Source organism: Gouania willdenowi, chromosome 11 (assembly GCF_900634775.1).
Source record: "Gouania willdenowi chromosome 11, fGouWil2.1, whole genome shotgun sequence".
Lineage (NCBI taxonomy): Eukaryota > Metazoa > Chordata > Actinopteri > Blenniiformes > Gobiesocidae > Gouania > Gouania willdenowi.
This window is the reverse complement of record NC_041054.1, coordinates 22,946,181-22,968,521: the sequence shown is the minus strand read 5'-3', so window position 1 is coordinate 22,968,521 and position 22,341 is coordinate 22,946,181. Positions and strand designations below refer to the sequence as shown.

The window sequence follows — 22,341 nt, the reverse complement described above, 5'->3', positions numbered from 1 at the left end:
CAGCAGTGCTTTTCTAACTTTTTTGCCCCAAGTACCCCCTTTCTCTTATTTCTGAATCCAAGTACCCCCTTATGTCTGACTACAACATTTTACTCAGAATTCTGTGAAAAAACAACTATAGAGCATAATGATGGAACGAATGAATGATAACACGCATTTAAAAAAATCTCAGGTTGTAAATAAGTGGAATCAAACAGTGTTTATTGCCTCCTGAATAGATTTATTTCAATAGTTTATTATTTACGGTCATCTCCCTCTTGATATGGGACCAATACTAACCCTTGTATTGTCAGTTCATAATTTAATCAAGATCATTTCTATCATCGTTTTGTGTGTTTTTGGTGCCATTTTATGTATTTTGTTGATGTTTATCTCTTATTTTGTATTTTTGGTTGTTGTAATTTTTGTGTATCCTTTGTATTATTTAAATTATTCTATCTCAGTGTGTGTGTTTTTGGTGTTGTTTGGTTGTTTCCTGGTTATTTTTGTGTATTTCGTAGTGATCTTGTGTATTTTTCTCTCATTCAGGGCGTCTTTGTTGCAGTTATGTCTGTTGCTGGTAATGGCAAGTATTTTTCTCTCTTAGTGCGTGTGTTTTTGGCATCATTTTGTGAATTGCTGGTAATATTTAGTATGGTTGTCATTATCACCCGCAAATAAAAATGATAAAACCCCATATTTTTAATGCTTTAATTTGCGAATCTCTCTCTCTCTCTCTCTCTCTCTAATACCCCCTGTAGTGCCACCCACATTTGAGAAATACTGATCCACAGGACTCACATTTTATTGTGATAAGAACCAACACTACAAAATGATGCAGAAAGACAGTCTGAAGGTGTGTGAATGATACCTGACGCCAGGCATCGGAGGCATTTGTGTGTGCGGGGTGGAGGCTGGGGTGGGAGGCTTCAGGTCTCCTCCCTCTGCCATTGAACTGCTGGTGGATTGAGGAGTTTGGGGTCCTTGCAGTGATCCAGAACCAGCTGCAGAACAAGAACCAACACAGTGAGAACCCAAAGAGTGACCCAATGTATCCATAGGACCTCTGTTTTACAGTGTGTTCTCTGCTCAGAATTAATAGTTAAGAAGTGGAGGGATGGGATGAACTGGGAAAAAACACTGCTGACACCAAATCCCACTAAGGAATTTCCAAGTGCTGACCACACTCACCTCCACACAAACCCATCACCCCCTGCAAGGCTGAGGAGCCACAAAGTAACAATAATCCCAACTCTGATAGATTACTGCCAGGCTCATAGAGACAACACACAGCAACCTCTGTGTGTGTGTGTGTGTGTGTGTGTGTGTGTGTGTGTGTGTGTGTGTCTCAGACGTAGTGGTGCTCATTCTTAACTTAGGCACAGGACTTCTCACTATTAGCATGCCAGTCTGATGAGTCACAGGTCCCCATTCATTACACTGGCACATATACATCAGCAGCAGGGGTCGTTGGCAGGTCACAGTAATTCACATTTTCTCACAACACACACACACACACACACACACACACACTCCCCCCCCCCCCCCTGGGCAGGGATTTCCCTCTGCTACAGATGAAGGCAGGTTGAAAGGGGGTGGGGCGGGTCAATCTTAGAAGGACCAGGAAAAAAAGAGAATTGTATGACTTCTGCACACAAACACAGACGAGCCTCTCCCGCTGCCCACCATTCATCATTTCAGGCTCAGCACTAATCTCGAGTGGGAGCGATGCCTTGCCGCTGGGCCCGGGCGATGAGGATAAGCCACTGATGGGGAGCACCGTCATCGTTCAAAACCACCTCTTGCCAACCCTCCCCACTTCCTGTGTTCCAGCTGTTTCTTCTCCTGACCGGCTGGATGATGCCAGCTGACAAGAACCCAATTACTGCTGCTGACTCAGAACTAGCCCCCCACAATTCCAACTTCCTCCCATTGGGCCAAAGATGTGGTCACATCTTGGATCATGCAGTAACAAGCGTCTCCCCTAAAACAACAGCTCTTACAGGTCGTACACTGACATTTTTAGGTATTCCCATAATCTTGCAAGAAGGAGCACCTTTCAATAAAGTCACTACTTTTTTCTGCTAATACATGGGACCATCCTAAGAAGTTCACACACTCTGTGACTAATAGTAACGCTATCTTTGTTCAAAACAACTTCAATGTATCGTATTTTTTGGGCTATTGAACGCACCGCTGTATTGGCTGCATTCCAATAATTTAGCAATTTTCCAAGAAAAATCCCCATAAAGGCCTCACGGTGAAAAAGGCCGCACCCTATTGGCTGATGAGGGTGTCCTTCAGACGACTCTGTCAATCAGAATGGGCAGGCAGGCGGGCTGCGGTACTTCTAATAGAGATTTCCATGTACAGTATCCTGATGAGTTTTAACTAATGAGTTTCCTTCTCCACATAAAGTCTCCTCCTCACTGCTCCACGTCTGCATATCAGTCCATTTACAGCATGGTCCCTTTTTACTGGAACCAACTATACTTCTCCGTCCGTTCTTTGTACCATGCACCATAGCCGCTGAAACGATCACCTTGAGTCCGGACTCTGAGTCCGGACTCTGAGTCAGAATCTGGACGCAATCGCTCCTGAACCAACCCAATGTGGTAATTTGGCAACTTAATGCCATTTATTGTTTCCCGCTATTAAAACTTGCTAAGATCTTACATTTTCAACCTTGTTGTGCTTTTTATACGTTCTTCCCGACGTAATTGCATTTATTTAACCAAACACCTTATTTTAGGCATAGAAAATAGGGCTGGACGATATGAACCAAAACTCATATCTCAATATTTTTTCTCGAAATGGCGATATACTATATTAATCGACATTTTTATCTTAATGAAGTCTGACCAAAAAGACAATTCTGGGTTAAATTTGCTGATGAAAAATGCCACACAGGCACATTTATTAACAACCAGCTGCACAATATGTGCCACTTCTGGCTTTTTCTCCAATAAAGGACAGCACGTGTGAGTGAGTTCTGTAGTGTGGATGTTTAAGGGAAGGTTTGGGTTAGGACACACTCAGTAATCCATCAAACTGTGCTTTTTATGCTGTTCTGAGAAATAAATCAATTTTTTATTAAAACCAGTATTTTAATAAAAAAATCAGCTATAAAAATATATATCCCAGAGATATGGAAAAATTGTAAAGAAGGACACTTTGACTGTGCTGTATGAATAATATTAAATACTTGTATGGTGTGATTGGTATTGTGTGATTGTATAAATAAAAACGTGTAATAAAAAAAGAGATCTCGATATAGGCGATATTGTCATTTTCTATATCGTCAAAATGGAAAACTCAATTTATCTTGAATCTCGATATATTCCCCAGCCCTAATAGAAAATAAAAACAAATCAGCCCATGTACAGTATGACTTCTGCAGTCACTCGCTCCAACGCAATCTCCCTCCACTCAGACACAGTCCTGCTTACGAAGCACAACGCACCAGTACTATTATCAAAGCTGTGCTCAGTCATTCCTCTGTAGGGGTGACGGTCAGTTATATTCTGCCTCCCAACACCTGCTTTCACTGGACACACATGTGCAACTGACTGAAAAATTCAAACAGAGCACTTCACCACATTGGCTGCACCCTCAACTTTAAATGACAAAAAATAGCGTCCTATACGCCGGTAAAATACGGTACACAAACAGCTTTTTCTTTAATATTACAATTCATAGCCTGGAATAAAACTCAGCAAATAATCGCCGGCTGACGTCGTGGAAAGAGAGTGCGTGATGTGAAGCGTGGGTGTGGCAGATGGCGGCACTCACCTGGGCTGGGAGGCTGAACCTTAGGCGGATTCTTTTTGGTGTCTGTATTGAAGAATTCTGGGGGTGGGTCCTCACCACGCTCGATTTTACACTCAAAAGCGTACAAACACTGAATGTACTGCTTCTTGAGCGAGCTGGCGGCGCTGCTCGATGTGCCCACGTTTAGGTTCGTGGCCAGCTCCCTCCACTTTTTGTTCTTGTTCACCTGGTGGGAAAGAGAGGAAAGGATGTGAAGCTCAGATAGCGGCATGCACAGAGTCCCAGCTGAATATATGCATTGTTTATAGGAGTGGGCGTACCTGTGTGAGGCCACCGATTTCTTTGACGGATATGTAGAGCCTGAAGAGATCGAGGGGCTTACGGCCCACAGCGGGTAGGTTGTTCATACCCATGGCTTTCTCCTCAGCAAAGGACAGGAATCGGTCCACCCACATCTTCCTCTCGGGTTCGGGGCCCAGCTCGTAGAGACGAGTGATCTTCTCATTAGTCATGGTGGAGGAGCTAGACTTCTGTAGGAGCAGATGTGATTTATTCCTTTATTATTTATTCCTTTATTACGTAGGCATTCACTGGCGGTCGGCAAAGCAAGAATTTCATTGTACAGGGAAACGTGTTTCTAACTGTACAGATGACAATAAACACTTTGACTTTGACTTTGACTTTGAAAAAGGAGATGTCAAACAAAAAGCATTCAAACATGACTAATAAACTGCAGATGGTTCAAGGTATTTGAGTTTGTAGGTTAAAAGTAGCAGCTTTTTATTTGGTTAATTAATCTATTTTTAATTCACTCTTTCCAAAATGTCTATCCAACTTCAACTATTGGTTAAGAGGTTTTTATAATTATTTTAGAATTTTCTTTGGTATTCCTGCAGACAGTTATTTACTTTCTTATAGTGTCCACTGACCAATATTGACCATAAAATAAAACATAAGTATCAGCCAGGGTTGGGCTCAATTAAATTTTTCACTTACAATTACGTTTTCAATTACCCATGTTCAATTAGAATTGAATTACGAACACAGTGACCAAAAATTTTACCAATTACAATTAAATTACAATGATTTTTTTTATCCTCAGAAATTACAACAACTACATTCTCAATTACTAAAGTTCAGCTGTAAAATACACTGAAAACAAATATCTATTATCAAATTTCTTTCTTAACTCTTGGTTACCTTGTTAGGCTTCCTAATCAATAAAAAAAATAGGTTTTAATATTTTTGGTGTGGGCATCTGAGCCTTTTTTGTGTCAGCATACACCTAGATTTACATTGTTTTTTAAATTTTATTTTCCATGATATAATGTTGGAAAGCTAGATATGAAACATATTTTAATAATTGTTAACTATATATGTGTAGAACTGTACATAGAACTGTTACATGGTTCCCCAGTTTAGCGTTAAATAATATTTGACAATTTTTATACAATTTTCTAGACAATTACAATTACAAAGTAAATTATCTGAGCTCAATTACAACTGAATTATGATTACAATAGAAAAATATTTTTAAAATTAAATTTACAATTACAATCATGCCATATTTGTAATGAATTATCAATCACGCTAATACAATTATAATTGACCCCAACCCTGGTTGGCAGGAAAATAATGCAAAAACCTTATATCTGAATAACTTTTTGAAACTGGTCTGAACAAAGGCTCCAATGTATTTAAATTCTGGCCACCTCTGCTGAACTTTGATCATTTACCTTCTTGGACTCAGCTTTGGGAGCACCTTCCACTTTGTTGTTCATCTTCGAGGCTGGGTTTAATTTTTCCATACCAAACTCTGCACTTGGAGCCATTCCTGGGTTACGGGGTGAAAAACCATCATTAGCACTGCAGTAACACAGCTGGCAGAAACACGCTGAAGTCTGACGCTCTCACCGGGGGTGTTGTTAGCCATGTTCCCTCCTATTGGATAAGGCCCCGGCCCTCCCTGGTTCATTATACCATGCATGCTGTTCATACCTGGGCCGTATGGAGAACCTGATCCCATCATGCCCTGGGACATGTTTGGGTACCCAGGTGGCCTAGAAATAATAGAGTATTCGTTTAGGAAAGACAGATTTCCAAGAAATATGGGTGATATACTTTGCAAAAAATTTCCATCTGTTATAATAGTATTTATCGATCAAACTAGCAATTAATAAAAGTCTAATAACAAACAAACAAATGTGGTGTAAGCCAAATTTAACTAACCAAGCTAAATCCAGTTGATATTCCTTATCTAGGCTTTCAGTTAATGAAAACACGTTCACATCAATAGAGTTATATTATATTAACATATTGCTCCAATACAAATATAGATTTGAGTTTTTAGAAACTATTTTTATTTTGGTCACACTGACATTTTTAAAATCATATTCTCAGGCCCTGTTTACACGACAACGTTTTGCCTTAGTTTCTGTTTTTGTTTCCAAAAAGTTCCACATTCACACGGCAACGTTTTCAAAAGATCTCTGTTTACACGAGACCGCTGCAAGCATTAGAACCAATGTAGTAAACATTCCAGGCCAATAGATGGTGCTATGATTTTGCAATGAACAAAAATAAGCAAACACAAGTAAGAATGTTTGCGTGCATCACTTTTTGATTTAAACTGAATTTCATCATCACTTGGATAATCGGAGACGTATTTCTGCACCAGATTGTGACGACAATCACAAAGCTGCTCTCCTACTGAGAGCTAAGTGCCCAGACCTGGGGTTGGGCTTAATTTCTATCTTTTTAACAAAGACTCTGGTTGGACTCGGGTTGGACGCTGCACGGTGAAGGTGATGTGTTTCAATAAGCGCATGATGACACACAAATGTTTGCTGTGGAGGTGAATGGATGCTGTCCTCTGGTACATGGATAAATTATGTTATACAATGCATAAATGACTAGTTTATGACTCTTCGTGTTGCTGTGTGTGTCACATGTAGAGAGTAGCTCTCCAAGCTGTGTGTTACAGCAGTAAACTGCTACACAACATCTTAGCATCACATGAAGCTGCCTGTCATGTTTACAGTTTAATGCAGAAAGAGTGGCTTATTAAAGAAAGCTGAGTTGTTAAATAAACTTGCCTACATGTGACTGATGTGAATAGTGTAACATCAATGGGTTCAGGCCTAAAGAGAGATCAGTTTTATTCAGGTTCAGGCCTAACTTTGTAGGTCTGATTAAAGCTAACATATGAGGCTCTGCAGCCGCAGTGCGCATGCCTGACACAGAAAGTTTATTTTCGCTGTTTACAAAGCGTTTTCAAAAACTTCCATTTGGAGGCCGTTTCTAAAAAGTTCAGTTTTCAAGCACCAAAATGCCATTGCCGTGTAAACAAAACGCACCACTAGAAAATGTTCTTGTGTAAAAGGGGCCTTAGAGGCTCTTATGAAAACTATGCCATTGTTTCTTTGGGATACACAACCAACACACAGGAGGGCTTACCTGTTGTGTATGGAATTTGTGGGTGCGTGGTGCATGGGGGGCCCACCGTCCTTCCTGCTCATGACTGGAGGTGGGCACATACCCGAGGCCACCTGAGGGGGCATGTTGCCCATGTTGGAGGCCATGTTGGGACCATAGGGCCGAGTGCCCATCTGCCCAGGTCCTATTCTGCCGGGCGGCATGCTTCCATAAGGGCTCCCACTGCCCTGAGCGGGCATGGGGTTCATGGACCCAGCCATGCCCGGGCCACTGGGGTAGTTAGCGTTGGGCATTCCGGTGTAGCTAGGCTGTCTGGGATAACCTGATAAAGAAACACAACATAGGTGAATAAGTGTTACATTAAACAATGCACCAGTAGCTACTTTGATTTATTTTGCAAAACTATCAAAATAGAGTGAACTGGTCCCAGCTGCACTTTTAACCTGGTTCCACTAGATCAGTGGTTCTCAAACTTGTTTTGCTCGAGTACCCAATTTCTCTAACTTTTGAATCCAAGTAGCCCCTTATGTCCGACTAGAACATTTTGCTCAGAATTCTGTGGAAAAAATAAATTTGGAGCATAATGAGGGAATGAATGAGTGATAAACATTTTAAAGAATCTATCTTTGTAAATAAGTGGAATCAAACAGTATTTAGTGCCTCCTGAAGAGATTTACTTCAATCGTTTTTATAATTTCCTGTCATCTCCTGCCTGGTGTGCAGGGACCAAGTCCGACTCTTGTACTTCAGTTTATGTTCTAATCAAGATTTCTATGGTCATTTTGTGTGTTTTAATATGTATTTTGTTGTTGTTTGTCAGGTATTTTATGTGTTTTTCTTGTCGTTTTGTGTGTTGTTGGTATTATTTAAATTATTCTCTCAGTGCGTGTGTTTTTGGTTTTGATTGGTTGTTTCTTATGTCATTTTGTATGTTTCTCTGTTATTTGCGAGCATTTTGTAGTGATCTTGTGTATTTTTCTCTAATTTAGTGTATCTTTGTTGTCGTTTTGTTGTTGTTTGTTCTTTTTATTATTCAGTATATTTTTCTCTTATTTTGTGCGTTTTTGTTGTCGTTTTGTGAATTGCAGCTATGCATATTTTTAATGCTTTCATTTATTAATTTTCCCCTCTCTGACACTCTCAACCCCTGTAGTGCCATCGCGTACCCCCATTTGAGAAACACTGCACTAGACCACAGGTAAACAGATGATCTGCCACAGTAAGCAGGACATCAATGTAACCATAAAAGGTACGTTTTCATAAAGTACAGTCCTGTGGGCTTTGATGGACTAATGCAAGAATGGACATTTGTTTCTACCCAGTGCATGGTTCAGCTTTAAACTGAGAAATTGACTGAATTCCTTTTCCAAATCTTTACTGGTCTGGCTGTAAATTTTCCAGTATGGTCGCCTGCTCTGACAGGCAGCCTGATGAAGGGGTTCTATTCGGCCTCAGCTGCTCAATGCAATGACTCATTGCAAATAAGTTAAAGAGACTCTTTGATGCTTCAATGAGAAAGAATATCTCAAATCAGAGCACATTCATCGGTACTACTTTTAGTGTATGGAAATATATGAGACGACAGAGCAGTTTGTACTTCTTATTGCTGCATTCACATTTCTCTGTTTATATGGTATCAAGGTTACGTCTTTGTGAAGGAAAAACCTACAACAGGCCACTTTTATCACAGCAGGGCCAGAAAAATGTGTTTGTTTGATCGGAGGGCCACATGATCAACATTCATGTAGGCATTTAGAATAATGAGTGATCTGAGCATTAATACAGGATAGAAACAAAAGGTTTTTATAGTAATTTTGTGTTTTTTATCTGTCATTCTGTGTATGTTTGTTGTTGTCTTGCTAATTAGGAGGCATTTGGTGGATTTCTGTACTCGTTTTGTATATTTTTCCTGTAAAATATGTTATTTTTGGAGTCATTGTGTATTTGTGCTATCATAAGTCATTTTTGTTAGTTGTTTGTTAGTACTGTAGGTTTGCAGTCTTTTTTTAAAAAAAAAGTTTTTCTAGTCTTTTTGTGTACTTTTGATGTCATTTTCTGTAATTTTGTAAAATTGTCTGAGTAATTTTGTGTATTATTGTTGTCGTTTTGTGTGTTTTTGCAGTATTTTATGTGCTTTTTTTCTTGTCTTTTACTGTATGTTCCAGCAATGTTGTAATTCTTTTTTTAATGTATTCTTGCTTTTGTTTTGAGTATTTTTCTGTAATTTTATACATTTACTTTGGGGACATAAAATTAGAACGAGGGCCGCATGTGGCCCCCGGAGCCGCCAGTTGCCTATGTCTGAGCTACAATATCATTGACTAACAGGGCACACAAACTTTACATTATATTAAAAAGTTAGATTTGTAGCTTGCTGATGTTACAATTGTTTTAATTTGCAGCTTTAATAGCACTGGTTATCACATCCCACCACATGGCCTCACCTTGTGGGCCATACTGGGCTCCCTGAGGGCCGTAGTTTCCCATGGCATTGTTTTGAGGATAAGGTCCCATCCCACTGTGCATTTGGCCACCTGATGACTGGCGCGGAGATAAGGCGGAGCTGGGCTGCCCGGGGGAACCGTATGGAGGCATCTGAGGGTTACGCATGTACACTGGGGAAAGGAGGATCAATAAGGAATCAAACAGACCAGTTCATGCACACACTCACCACACAGTCACAATAATTAAGATCCACGTGCTACAACTTGTGAAACTAGAATCTGATCAAAGCACAGTTACAAAACCAATCATAGTCTTGAGTTAAAACATCAGCTCTTTTCTACAGAACAGAGCATCTGCCTTTACGTCTCCTCAGCTGACCTAATGACCAGACTATAAACAATGTTCTTCCAACGTACAGCCAGAGGGAGTTTTTGCAGAAGGGAAGGAATGCATACAAAAACACACAATCACATCTCTGAGCCGTCGAGGAAATGCTTTAGTTATACTACACAAGGCAATGACCACAGAGAAGCTCCCTAAATGTCTTTGCGTGGTTTTCTTTGTCTCTCTCCACTCACCCCTTTCCTGGCCCATGGCTGACTGGTTCATGGAAGAGTGCATGATGCTGTCCGATTGGACGCTGGGCGGTCGGGGTGGCATTTGGTTACCTGTGAGAGAAGAGTGAAGCATTAAGGTTTCTGGTTGAGTTCTTCTGTTTTGGGAGAGTAATGAGGCAACACATGAATTACCAGTGTGTTTAGCTATATTGAGTTTTGATTTTTTGTGTTGATTACAGCTTGTGCTGCACATGCATATGATGTTTGATAACCATGAGCAGTGACTCAATCTGTGTACTCTTCGTTCTTTGGTTATTTCGTTTTAAAACCAAATCAAAATAACAAAAAAACAGTGTGGTTATTTAGTTTTACCAACTTAAAACCAAAACAGACATACAGAAAAATCAAAAACCAGATAAGCAACGTTTTTCTGTTTTAAAATTAAATCGTCTGTTTGTGTGATATTTGAATATTTACAGGAAAACTATGAACGAGAGCTTCATGTTTTAATATCACCACACAGAGGGGACCCACAGACGGGGGACTTTTACTCCATGACAAAAAAAGTTATATGACTGATAAACTGGTGAATAGAAACGTTATTAATACATAAATAAATAAATGGATGTTACGGAAAACATGCACATGATAAGTGATTAAAGGACCCAGTGGTGGTGTAATGAATCTACTGGTGATCAACTTCCGTGTGTGTTGACAGCTGCCATTAGTGGCTAGCGGTATTATAATGAGCAAAATAAATATTTTTACTGCCCTCAAAAATGCTGTATTGTTTTTGCAAAAGTGTCAAATCATAGAAATTCTAACATCTATTGTTCTTTACACCAGCCTCAGAATCGATAGTCACCAGTTTATTTGGATATTTTTTGGACCGTAACACTTAAGATCGCCTGAAGTACACCATAAAACAATCAACTTAAAACATGAGTAGCTTTATACAAGCTGAAACATCCACAAACTGCATGAAAATATAAGCAGGACCTGAAAACTGCTAAAATACATCCTAAACAGTCCAATTGTGTGAGGAAACCTGGTTTTAAGTCAATAAAACAAAATAACCACACTGTTTATTTGTTATTTTAATTTGGTTTTAAAACAAAATAACCAAAGAACGAATGTTACACGAATTTAAATCCCTTAATTCAGCTTACTTTTGACTTCTTTTCCAATCATACTTTACACTCCGCTGGTTAAATCTTTCTCAACCCTTACCTGGCACAGCAACCGGTGACAGAGGACCACTCCGAGAAGGGGTGACACTAGCTGGAGACGCTACAGGGGATGGGGAGGGTCCTCGTATGCTGGATAGGTGCGGTGAAGTGTGTGGTGAGAAGGGCGATTGTGCTGGGTTGCTCTGTTCGCCCTGACTGCTGGACACCCCGGAGGTGCTGACACCAGGGCTCAGAGCCCCCTCTGTACCGGTAGGCAAGTCATCAATAGAACCAGACAGATCCTGAAACCAAAGAGACAATGTTGTTTTTAGTTACAAAATAGTCACAAGGACAGGATCAGATGCTGATCTGATGATTTCCTCAAATTTGAGGGACAAGTTTTACAAAAACAAAGTTGACAGCTATTTCCAGTCAACCCCATGACTTGTAAATCTTCAGCAAACCATTGAATAAAAAGCAACAAGGAGCTAGAAGATGAATGGGACTGGTTTGTAATCAGTTCATTGTAGGAAAAACTAGGTATGGTGCAAATACTTGGAGCACTACCACCTGATCTGTACAAGTTCTATTCAGAATAGAAATCTGATAGTCAATCCAAATACATTTTAAAGAAATTAATCAGGTAAATGTCATCTGAAACATGTGGGCTTCAAGGAAACACACAAACCAGATGCATTAAAGCTTGCAAAAAACATTCATGCTTTAGAGAGAAGTTAGATTGCTGCGTCCAGTTGCAGAAAAGTGTGTAAACCTCAAGTCGGTTTCACCTCCTTAATGTCAAACTTTTAGAAAGGTAACATCAGCATTTTGAGAAGTTAGACATGTGTGTCTCCATAAAAACTAAATATATTAGAATTTTGTTCTTGCATAGAAAATAAGGAAGAAAGCATTTTTTTTTCCTTGAATCAAATCTAAGTTAAGTGAAGGCAAATCAAGTGAGCAGGAACACAAAAAGGCACTGATGTGGAACAGCAATTTTCCCCTTTACTGAGGTGTGTCTGCTTTGCTATCCTCCAAGCCTAATACTGTGCAAACATACAGATAAGGTACTAATTCTTCTTCTCCAGATCTTTTCACAAAGTATTTCACTTCACCCCCTTAATGCTGATAATGATCTGCATTGACAAGAACTCTTGTTTGTGTGACTTGCACTAAAAAATTGGGGGAAAAACCATTTGAAGCAAGTCGTCTCTGGAGGCTGTTGGAATAATTGGTGCTTGGTACGAGTTCTGCCACCATGTGGTTTTGTTATTGAGCCTTGTTGGCTCTTACACAAAGACAGGCAGGAGGGAAGGTAGTGAAAAAAAGAAGAAAAAAAAAAAGAAAAACCAGCAGCCAATGATTATGTTTGTGGGAAGGTGAATGTTTACACACTGGCCGCTCACGTGGAGCCCATGTGTTCACTCAGAAATGCAAGCTCATCTGCCAGTCACATCAGAGAAGGGAGGGAGGAGGGGGGAATGGGGAAGGGAGGGGGAGGAAGAAGAGGAGAGAGAAAAAAAAAGCATTCATTGGAATGTGGCCAACTATTCCCATAGAAATCTCACACTCGCAGGTTGGCTGCAGCCCCGAAGCCGGCGGTTTTGCACTTGAAACGGCGCCCGTTGCTATTTTTAGGATGTGACCTGATGGAGGAACCCCAGAGGGAGTGACAGGAGGAGAACGCTGATTCAGAACAGTCCCTCCTCCTCCCTCACCCTGTTCCCTCTACCCTCCCCTTTCTCTCTCCATTACATTACTAACTTCAACTACACAAAGGATGTTTTGGCTCACATGGGCCTGTAACCAGGGTTCCCACACTTTTTTGACAATGATTTTTCCAAAACAAAATATTTTACCAAATTTCAAATAAATAAAGGGGCTATATTTCCAAAACAGTTAAAATATTTCTTCACTTTTCAAGACTGGAAAATTGTTTTTTCAAATTTCATAACTTTTTCCAGAATTTCTAAAAAGCACTTTGAGATACTAAGGGGGGCTTCACATGCTAAATACTAGGGGTGTCCCTTATCAGTCTGAAAACAAATATCGGATATCAGATTCAAATTTCCAATTTTTTCAATTCATTTTTTATTTTATTCAATTGTAGATTGTATGTTGAGGGTTAAAACGTATGTAACCAAATGGTTAATAATAAAGGGTCAGTTTTTCTCATACATACTGTTGCTGACGATTGTTCTCCCTGAGTAACATGACTTGATCAAGCCTTTTCTAACATTCCACACTACAAAATAATCGGTATCATATTGGAAATGAAAAAGGTGCATTGGGACATCCTTACTAAATACTGTGATCGTCGTGCAAAATCAAAAGTTATAAATGGTTAGGGAAAAGGCTGAGATTTTACAATTCTAATGCAGAAGAAAAGAAAGTGAAGATCCAACACTATGGTCTTTGTAGCATGACCAGGCTTTTTTCCCCCAGCAGGGCCACCTTCTCCTATGTTAAAGAATTCCAACCTCCAGCACATACTTCACAAAACCAGTCCTATGACCATCCCCATTGGCCACCTCCTCAGTTATCAATGCACAGCATGTAAGAGGTTAGGCCTAAAACAGAACTACACCCACCATCACCATGATGTTACAGCTCAAAAAGGAAAAGGCCAGAGGTCAGCCTTGTCTGGGCGAAGCCCTTTGCAGGAGGATAGAGTAAATAAATAAGCAGCCACAAAGACTTAACTAGAAATGATGTATAAAGGTGGTTTTTACAGCTGCATGTTCATCAAGGACGTAAAGTTAATTTAACACGACTGTCTTACAGCTTCATAAATAAAATAAAATAAAAATATTTACAGGAAAAACATGAGCAATTCAGTTTAAGATAAAGATAAAGACAATAAGATTTAAAACAGAATCTAAAACAGAACAAAAGTCCCCTCGACTGAATCTGATCTTTTGTGTGGATGCCTTGATTCCTTTAAGCTCCAAGCTATATTTGTTAGTGCCATTCAACTATAAAGTGCTCCAAATGAAGATTATAAAAATATCTAGCATTAGACATTAATAGAAGAAACTATGAAAAGAAATTAGTCATATGATGGTACATTTCTGACACTCAGTAAATTGTGAATAGGTGAGATTGTAAACCTGAGTGCATACTCGCATTACCCTCAGGCCAGCTTGGTTTCCTGTCAAATCCTACATTTCCCATAATCCTTTGCACTTCTTTCTAGTCCTTGCACTCTTTCTGGGACGTGTTTTAAAGGTGTTTGTACTTTCGTTTCTTGTCTCCATCTCTCCTGCTCTGTTTCACGAGGCGAGTGAAATGCAGGTCTGTGTTACATTTAACGTGGGTCGATGTGAAAAATACATGCCATGCAGTGTTTTATGTGGCACCAATCTACTGTCGACCTCCCGTTCCATCCTTTCCTCACACGTGAACATAACACAGAGGGACCTGAACTCTGCCACTGGGGGCAGGATCTCATCCCTGACCCAGAGATGGCTTTTCACCCTATTGTGGCCAAGGATCATGGACTGGGCTTTGGAGGTTCTGATTCTTATTTTGGCCGCTTCACACTTGGCTGCGTACCGACCCAGTGAAGGCTGAAGGTCACGTTTCATTAATATAAAAATTTAAAGTGCTTCTACTTCTCTCCTGACAGGCAGTCTACTGCTCTGGCTTGTCTCAGGGGTTCAGCAGAGGTAAAGACACAGTAAAAATGCGCTACAGAAATATTTCCATGATAAACTACTTTATTAAAAAATTAATTAAGATAACAATGGTACATTTTAATTTAAAATATGGATTTGTAAAAATTAAAAGCATTTTGAATAAAGCAAAAAAACAGCCCAGGCTGAATAAAAATATATACCTATGTATTGAATAATTTTCATTTTATTTTTCTAATTATGAACTACTGATTTACACTATTTTTTTCTCATAATTTGCCTGTTTCATCCACTGTAGGGCAGAAACTTAAGATTTCAAACACTCTGTAGCCATTTGACAGATATGCTAATGATAGAGTACCTTTGTTGACAACTTGTAACTGAAGATGGTGAATGACTTACTGTAAATTTAACCTACATGTTTTTTTTAATTATTGCATGCCAGAAAAATACCTATTCTGGTGCTTATAAATAAACTTCTAATTGTCTTTAAATTCCCACTCATTGTTTTTATGATTCATATAGTGACTGTTTTACATCACCTTATTTCCAATGCTGCACATGAAGCAAACTCCACATTTCTGAAAATAAAGTATAACCAACAGTTCTTTCCATCTATCTTCCTCAATCTAGGCACACACATTTTCTAACCTACTCCCACTCTGCAGTCATTGATTTTTCCCTGCTCGATACTGCACAGCACCAACCTGTTCTACTGACTGCACAAGTCGGACAGTCAGAGGAGAGGGAGAGAAAGAAAGGGAGGGAGGGAGGGGGTTCAACCGATGCTGCTGAGGTTCTGCTTCTCATCACACGTGTTCATTTGGAGGCAAATGATGAGGATGAGGAAGATTGAGGCATGAGGAGGAGTTGAGGGGTAGCAGTGAATGAATGGGAGCAGTGAGTGTTTGAGCAGAAGGGGGTGGGGGGGGTAGTGGGGCTTATGAGCTTAGAGGAAGGTCGTGGCAGCATCATCTACAGTTGATGGAACAGATCTAGAAGAACAAAATCTGTGTCTGAATGTTGAGAGTAAAAATGAGACGATTTCTTGTGAGGCACAAAAAAAAGAAGGAGCAGCTTATGTTGGTGGAAGTCTATCTATGGCAGCCATTTTGTGCTTTTTCTCAGCAGTGCCTAACATGGAACTTCAGAGCTGAGGACTACACAACCATTCAAGATTTTTGAAAAGTCGGAACAAAAACGGGAATTTTTACAATAAAATATAAGAGGGGGTGGGGGTTTACTACATCTTCTAGTAAATTTGATTTTCTGTTGTTTAAGTTGTTGATGGTTTTAAAAACAGCACGTGTGCCTTTTTCTGTTCCAGGGCTTCTTATATTCTCTGCTACTACTGCTTCTCTCTGAGTCATCTGCTCTTGCTCTTCGCCTTAATGTATTCCATTTGCAGATTACTTCACTGAATCAATCAAGCCCGACCAGAGCCATTAGTCGGCCAAGTCCCCCCCACCCCCCTCCTAATTTTTTTTCTGTAGAATATGAAACAGAGAGTAGGAAAATAGAGGTGACGGCCCTGAGATAATGAGACATATCTGGAATGTGTAACTCGGGCCAGCAGTGTAACTAGATCTGGTGGTAGTAGTGGTGGTGGTGTGGAGGAAGTGTGTGTGTGTGTGTGTGTGTGTGTGTGTGTGTGTGTGTGGGGGGGGGGAAGGAGTTCATCCCTCAGTCACACACTTTCCCTGACCCGCTTCTCTCTGTCAGACCTGGCAGCAAGTCTTCTTCCTCAAGCCTCCACAAGCCAAACACAACATTCAACTACTTTTTTGACAGTATCTTGCGTCTGCTGTACTACTGAGATTAATCCATGTAATACGCAACAAAATTCTGCTGGTCATGAGTTCAATTATAGGTTCCACTCTTTCTGAGAGGAACAATGGCCATGTTTACATGGGAGCTTTAATTCCTCTTCAGTTCAGAATAAAAGTTAAATCCTCTTTAAACGGACCTTGCAACACTTAATTCCAAATGCAAATGTACGGTAATTCTGAATTAAACCTAAAAATCCGAATTAGGTGGCTGGTTTATTCGATTTTAATTATTCCTCTATCTTGTAAATGTTTAATTCTGCTTTAAGTGAATTCTGGTCGATCTGCGCACAAACATGCAGACTTTCACACGGACACACAGACTAATTACACACACACGGACATCAGCAAACGGAACAGGCTTCATCAGACAGGTGATACTAAAACACAAAGACGGAGTAAATGCTTCTTTGTACTTAATGCACAGGCTATAATATCACCAAGTTTATCATTGTACCTGTTGTTAGAGCAACTATCTTTACCAGGGAGAAAATATTTATTGCTGGTTATTGTTTTCCAGAGTTTTACTGGGCTTTATTTACCAGTGATTAGTTCCTATCTCTTTCTCCTGCTCAGTGGACCAAAGTGAAACCGTGTGTTATTGTGTGTAATCAATAAAAGTGACAATAGTTGTCATGTGGTCTTCTATGTTGTAGTTGACAATAAAAAGTTTGTTGTGTGTTTTTCCCAATAGATGTGTTACGTCACATTCTCCCCCTGTCCAATCAGAGCCCTTCCCAACCCCTAGACCTAAAGCGGAATAGAATGAAGCTGAATAAAGCGGTTTTCCATGTAAACCTCAATACGGAATTACTTTTTCATGTAAACACAAAGCAGAACACCTTAATTTCAAATAATTTAATTCGGAATAACTAATTCCGTACAAAAAAAACATCATGTAACCATGGCGAGTGTGTGTGGAATGACAATCTTCCCGAAATCAAACACTTGTACTTTTTGCTATTAAGACCTATTGTCTTATGAGGTAGACTGAGTATTCTCAACACAGAATCAATTTTCTTTGTTCCTAATAATCAAAACATCTTAAGAATACAGGTTTAGTCCTTTTTTTTTAATCTGCACTAACTTTAAAGGCAAAGGCATTTCATGTTTTTAAAGACCTTATACTAAAAAGTGCAAATATTTTTTTTAAAATACACTTTTTTAGGTGTGGTGAACCGTTAAAAAGGTGAAACATCTTTAATATTAGATATTCTGATTTTGCCACCGTTTATGACTTAATGCACCATTTTGTGAACATTTGTGAAATATTTGGTAACACATAAATCTAATTCCAGTTTAAGCAACAATAATTGGCTTGTACTGTACAGTAATTCTAGCAGAAGCAGGATTTTGACAAATACCAGCTTTGTTGAAAAACGAGTTTTGTTAAGAGCATAAATTAAGTTATAAAAAACAAAGCCTCTGCTGTTTCACACAAATAGAATATACTGTACGATGCATCCCTATTCCCCAACTTTTTTTTTTTTATCATCCCAAATAATCATGAAAGTAAAGAGTTTGGCTAGGCTAGTTTGTAATATATATTTAAAGATTACATTTCTTTAAAAACAACTACTCCATCTAAATAACTGTGTTTACTCCCTCCACTGGCTCACATGTTCCCAGCAGTAGTGACAAAAAAGTAAGAGGAGGAGGGAAATAAACCCACTAGCTGCATCTCTGGGCTGCCATGGTTACTGCAGTCCACGTGGTTGACACATTAGAGCCGACACAGTCCCACTCCTCCCCCTCCTCCCCCTCCTCCCCCGCCGTTCGTCTGTCTGACTCTCTCTTGGCGGCCTCCCCTGTGTGCCTGGAAGGGTCACGGTGCAGTCAGCTACTACAAAAGAAGAAGCACGTCATTGTTACAGGAAACGCAGAAAACCATGTTACCCTCCCCCACCACTTTAATTACACCCTCAGCCTCTGGGCCTTTTCAGATCAGGAAGCCTGGGAGCCTCACAGTCAGACGCGCACAAAAGTGGTCAAACCTTGAACATTTTCACCTCATCTTTCACAAGTCACTGATGTTTATGTTTAAACAATTGGGACCTCACCAGTCAGAACACTAAACACTGCACATTTACCTCTCATTCCGGCCAAAGTGGGCTTTAGATGCTCCAAAAAAGGGTCATGGGAAAAGTCCTCTTCTGTTTTGAGCGCAAGTTCAAGTGATGTCTCTGTCTTCTTATTTTTCTGCCAGAACTATTTCTAAGGCTGAGTTGACTTAACAGGCCAGAGGCACATTATCTCCCGACTGTGATCAGCGCTCTCAAAGAAGAAAAAATTACACCCCTCTACCCTGCTAACCACCTGTAGTGTCATGATGCAATACTTGGTGGGAACACACAGATGTTAATAAGTGACGTGTGTGAACTGCTGCTGCTGGGCCTAGAGTTTCCATCCCCTAACCCTGGATCCTCTACTACTAAGTCGATGTAGCACGTGGGTCAATCAAGAAGGTCCATCAGAAATAAAGATTCAAAGAGAGTCTGATATTACCGAGCCTCCAGGATTTGCAGGGCTGAGCTCAACCATGAGGGGGCACTCCCATCCCACTATGAGGGAAGAACTGGAAAAAGGAGGAGAAGCAAGGCAGGCAGGCCCCTGCCTCAACCAGCAACAGCAGCAGCCATTACAGGCTTTTCACACACACGATACAGCCTCACAAGAAACTACAGACGGAGCCAGGGCATCCCATAGATGCATCACGGCACACCTCAATCAGACGACACCATTATTTACACAAGCCACTGAGCAGATGACTCAAAAACTGTGTCGACAATAATTAAACGGTCACAAGTTTGCAGTTTCTGAGTTGAAAGTGTCAAAAAACCCTTGATGACAACAGTGAGATGAAACTGTGCTGCAGCTGTGGAGCTTCCTGCTGTGACCAAATATCTACTACCTCTACAGATGAGCTAACTTTAACTTCAACTCCTGAGGGATGACCATTAAGATGCTATTTTATCACCAGCAGCCACGTGGGAGGGGTGACACCAAGCAGTAGAAACAAGAAGATTAAAGGGTAAAGCAGCAAAATGATGTGTTTTAAGGCCTGTGTGATGCTGATCAGTGCAGCTTGGCTTCCACAGCTGAGTGATGACAAAGAAAGAAATCAAGCAAAAGGATCAATCTTATTAAGTAGGGAGGGCTATTTAAATGCTCCACATTGGTCTAATTAAACTTCTCTGTTGTGGTAATAACAAAAAAAAGGAGACGCAACACACAAAAACACTGCAAAAGCCTGTGCAGAGCTACCATAAAGTGGATGGGGGTGGGTGAAGGGTGGAGGCTGATTGCTGTGAATAATGGGGGAGATGATGTGTGCGTGTGTGTGTGGGTGCGTGTGGGGGGATCCTTTTGTGGCCATTACAATGGTAGCAGTGAGTCCCAGGGCAGCATGCAGATGCCCGAATCAGCCGAGGCAGCTGCCCAGCCCAAGGTGAGAGGCTGCTCGGATACCAAGGAGCTGGAGGGAGGGGCCCTTTGGGTAACTGTGGTGGGGGTTCAGACCATAACAGCCATAGTCTGATAGCTTTTTCAAACCTAGCAACGCCTCTCCCCTATTACTGTCACACACTAACAGGCACACAAGGTTTTTAAAGGGTACTGCCAATGCACCTGTTTAGTGGGAGAAAGCTGGGATGATAAGAATTCTATATATCTATATCCTATATGGGATGGTTTAAAACAAATGAGTTCATTTCATTATGAGATTTGTCTCCATGCATCCAGACTTGCTGGTTTGTGAGCTGGAGGACAGACAGTGCTGCAGTCAGCCACAGTCTTTGTGCTGCAAAACTAGCTCAGCCCAGCAGAAATGAAGGCAGGAGGGGAGGGGCATGGGAGAGTGTGTGCAGTGTGTGTGAGAGTGAGCAGAGAGAGCAAAGAGGGAGAGGGAGAGTGTTCTCTGCTGGTGTACGGCACAGAAAACGAGCTCAGGAGCTCGGTGGTGCTGTGTCTGAACAGCTTTTGTTTTTTTACTATTCGCTCTTTGGAGACTGATGAACAGTTCCACACAAACCAACCCACTGTTAGCAGGGCAAATTCTCCCAAGTACGTTAATTAGAATTTGAATATAGAGTGGAGGAAAGGAAACCGAGGGAGAAGGAGGGAGGGCAGGGTGAGAGTGAGTGAGCATGGCGCCCTGGAACCTGAATAAGACAAGTTTGCACAGGAAGCCAGAGCCCCCAGAATAGCAACAGGAAACTGGCCCCGGAATCTGAATGCTTCAGAAGCCTCACTAAAAAACAAGGCTGTGCTGCACGGCGTTATGAAAGCTGATTTACCGAGAGGAGAGAAAACTAGTAAAGGGAGGAGGGAACAGGCAAGGTAGAGAACATTAAAACACACTGAGAATAAGACCCAGTAAGAAAATATATATATAAACAGGGGTGGTGTCAAAAAAACCCAAGAAAAAGGTACTAATGAATTTGAAATAAGCACAATGGGGGTTGGGCAGAGTACGAGAGAGGGAGGAGAAAAAAGTGGGCTGGCTCTGTCAGGCTGATTGCTCCAGAGCTGTGTCGCAAAAACAAGCTTAGCTGCCGCAGGAGAGCTGGAGCTGGGCTGGGCTCAGTGAGGGAACAGGGATAGCAGGAAGATGAGGATGAGGGGGATTCAAGAGTTGATCAGTAACACTGGAAGATCCCTCTGTTCCAGATCAGGAGGCCTGGCAGTCGACGTTAAAGGTCATTACAGGAGGGTTGTGGGGGAGGAGCTAGGACTGTTGATGTGGGTGGTCCCTGTACTTTTGCAAAAGCGCTGCTGAAGACAGGAATGGTGAGAGGGTGGGGTGGTTGTTTGGAAGTGATGGCATAAAAACAAGAGTTGGGAAAAATTAGACTAGGAATTTAATAGTACCTACTCAGCAGGACTAGGCTTAGTTTAGCTGGTTTCCTATTACTACAGAGTAGCACAATGAAGTAGGCCGACTGTCATAGAAAAGAAGGCTGAACATTCAGTCAAGACATTTGTCTGCAATGTAAACTTTATACAACAATAGATGATTTTATCACAGTAGCTTGGTTTCCATTACAGATTTTCTCAAAATAAAAGCAACATTTCTGACAAAGTATAATTGCGCTTTGAACTATTTTCCATTGAAGGCTGTTTTGGACAGGAGCTTCGTAACTCCCTTGAAATCTCATCCCGCGAGACTTTGCTGCAAGAAGACGGACGCTCAGAACCTCCTTACTACACTCTGTATTCCTTTGTTGTTTCATGTCTAATGTGGCAGTAATAATTTGCTAAGATGCTAAGAAATGTCCCTGTCGCCTCTTCAGGTTACATGTACCGCGCCATGTTTTATCTGAGAGAACTGGTCATCTGTGACGTGTATATATGGAAAAAGTGTTTCCATAGCGCTTTTGCGACACATTACAACATCAAAACGTTTGAAAAACCTTGTTATGAAAGCGTAAAAAAGTTTTAGCAATATTTGAGTGTTTTTCCAAAATTCAGCTGTTTACATCACCAGTTTTTATTGTGCTATTTACATCCAAGGATAATGTTAACA

At 40.7% G+C, this 22,341-nt stretch overlaps 1 protein-coding gene across 1 annotated transcript in view; it reads right to left on the bottom strand.

The window, feature by feature from the left end:
* The window catches only part of arid1ab (AT-rich interactive domain 1Ab), an 82,779-nt gene that overhangs the window by 4,240 nt on the left and 56,198 nt on the right, over positions 1-22,341 (bottom strand). The window contains exons 4-12 of the mRNA XM_028460618.1: positions 11,418-11,658; positions 10,209-10,298; positions 9,630-9,800; positions 7,207-7,507; positions 5,665-5,810; positions 5,487-5,584; positions 4,071-4,280; positions 3,772-3,976; positions 851-983 (exon numbers count right to left, since the gene is read on the bottom strand). Coding sequence (XP_028316419.1) covers positions 851-983; positions 3,772-3,976; positions 4,071-4,280; positions 5,487-5,584; positions 5,665-5,810; positions 7,207-7,507; positions 9,630-9,800; positions 10,209-10,298; positions 11,418-11,658 — 1,595 coding nt within the window. The remainder of the gene's footprint in view (positions 1-850; positions 984-3,771; positions 3,977-4,070; positions 4,281-5,486; positions 5,585-5,664; positions 5,811-7,206; positions 7,508-9,629; positions 9,801-10,208; positions 10,299-11,417; positions 11,659-22,341) is intronic.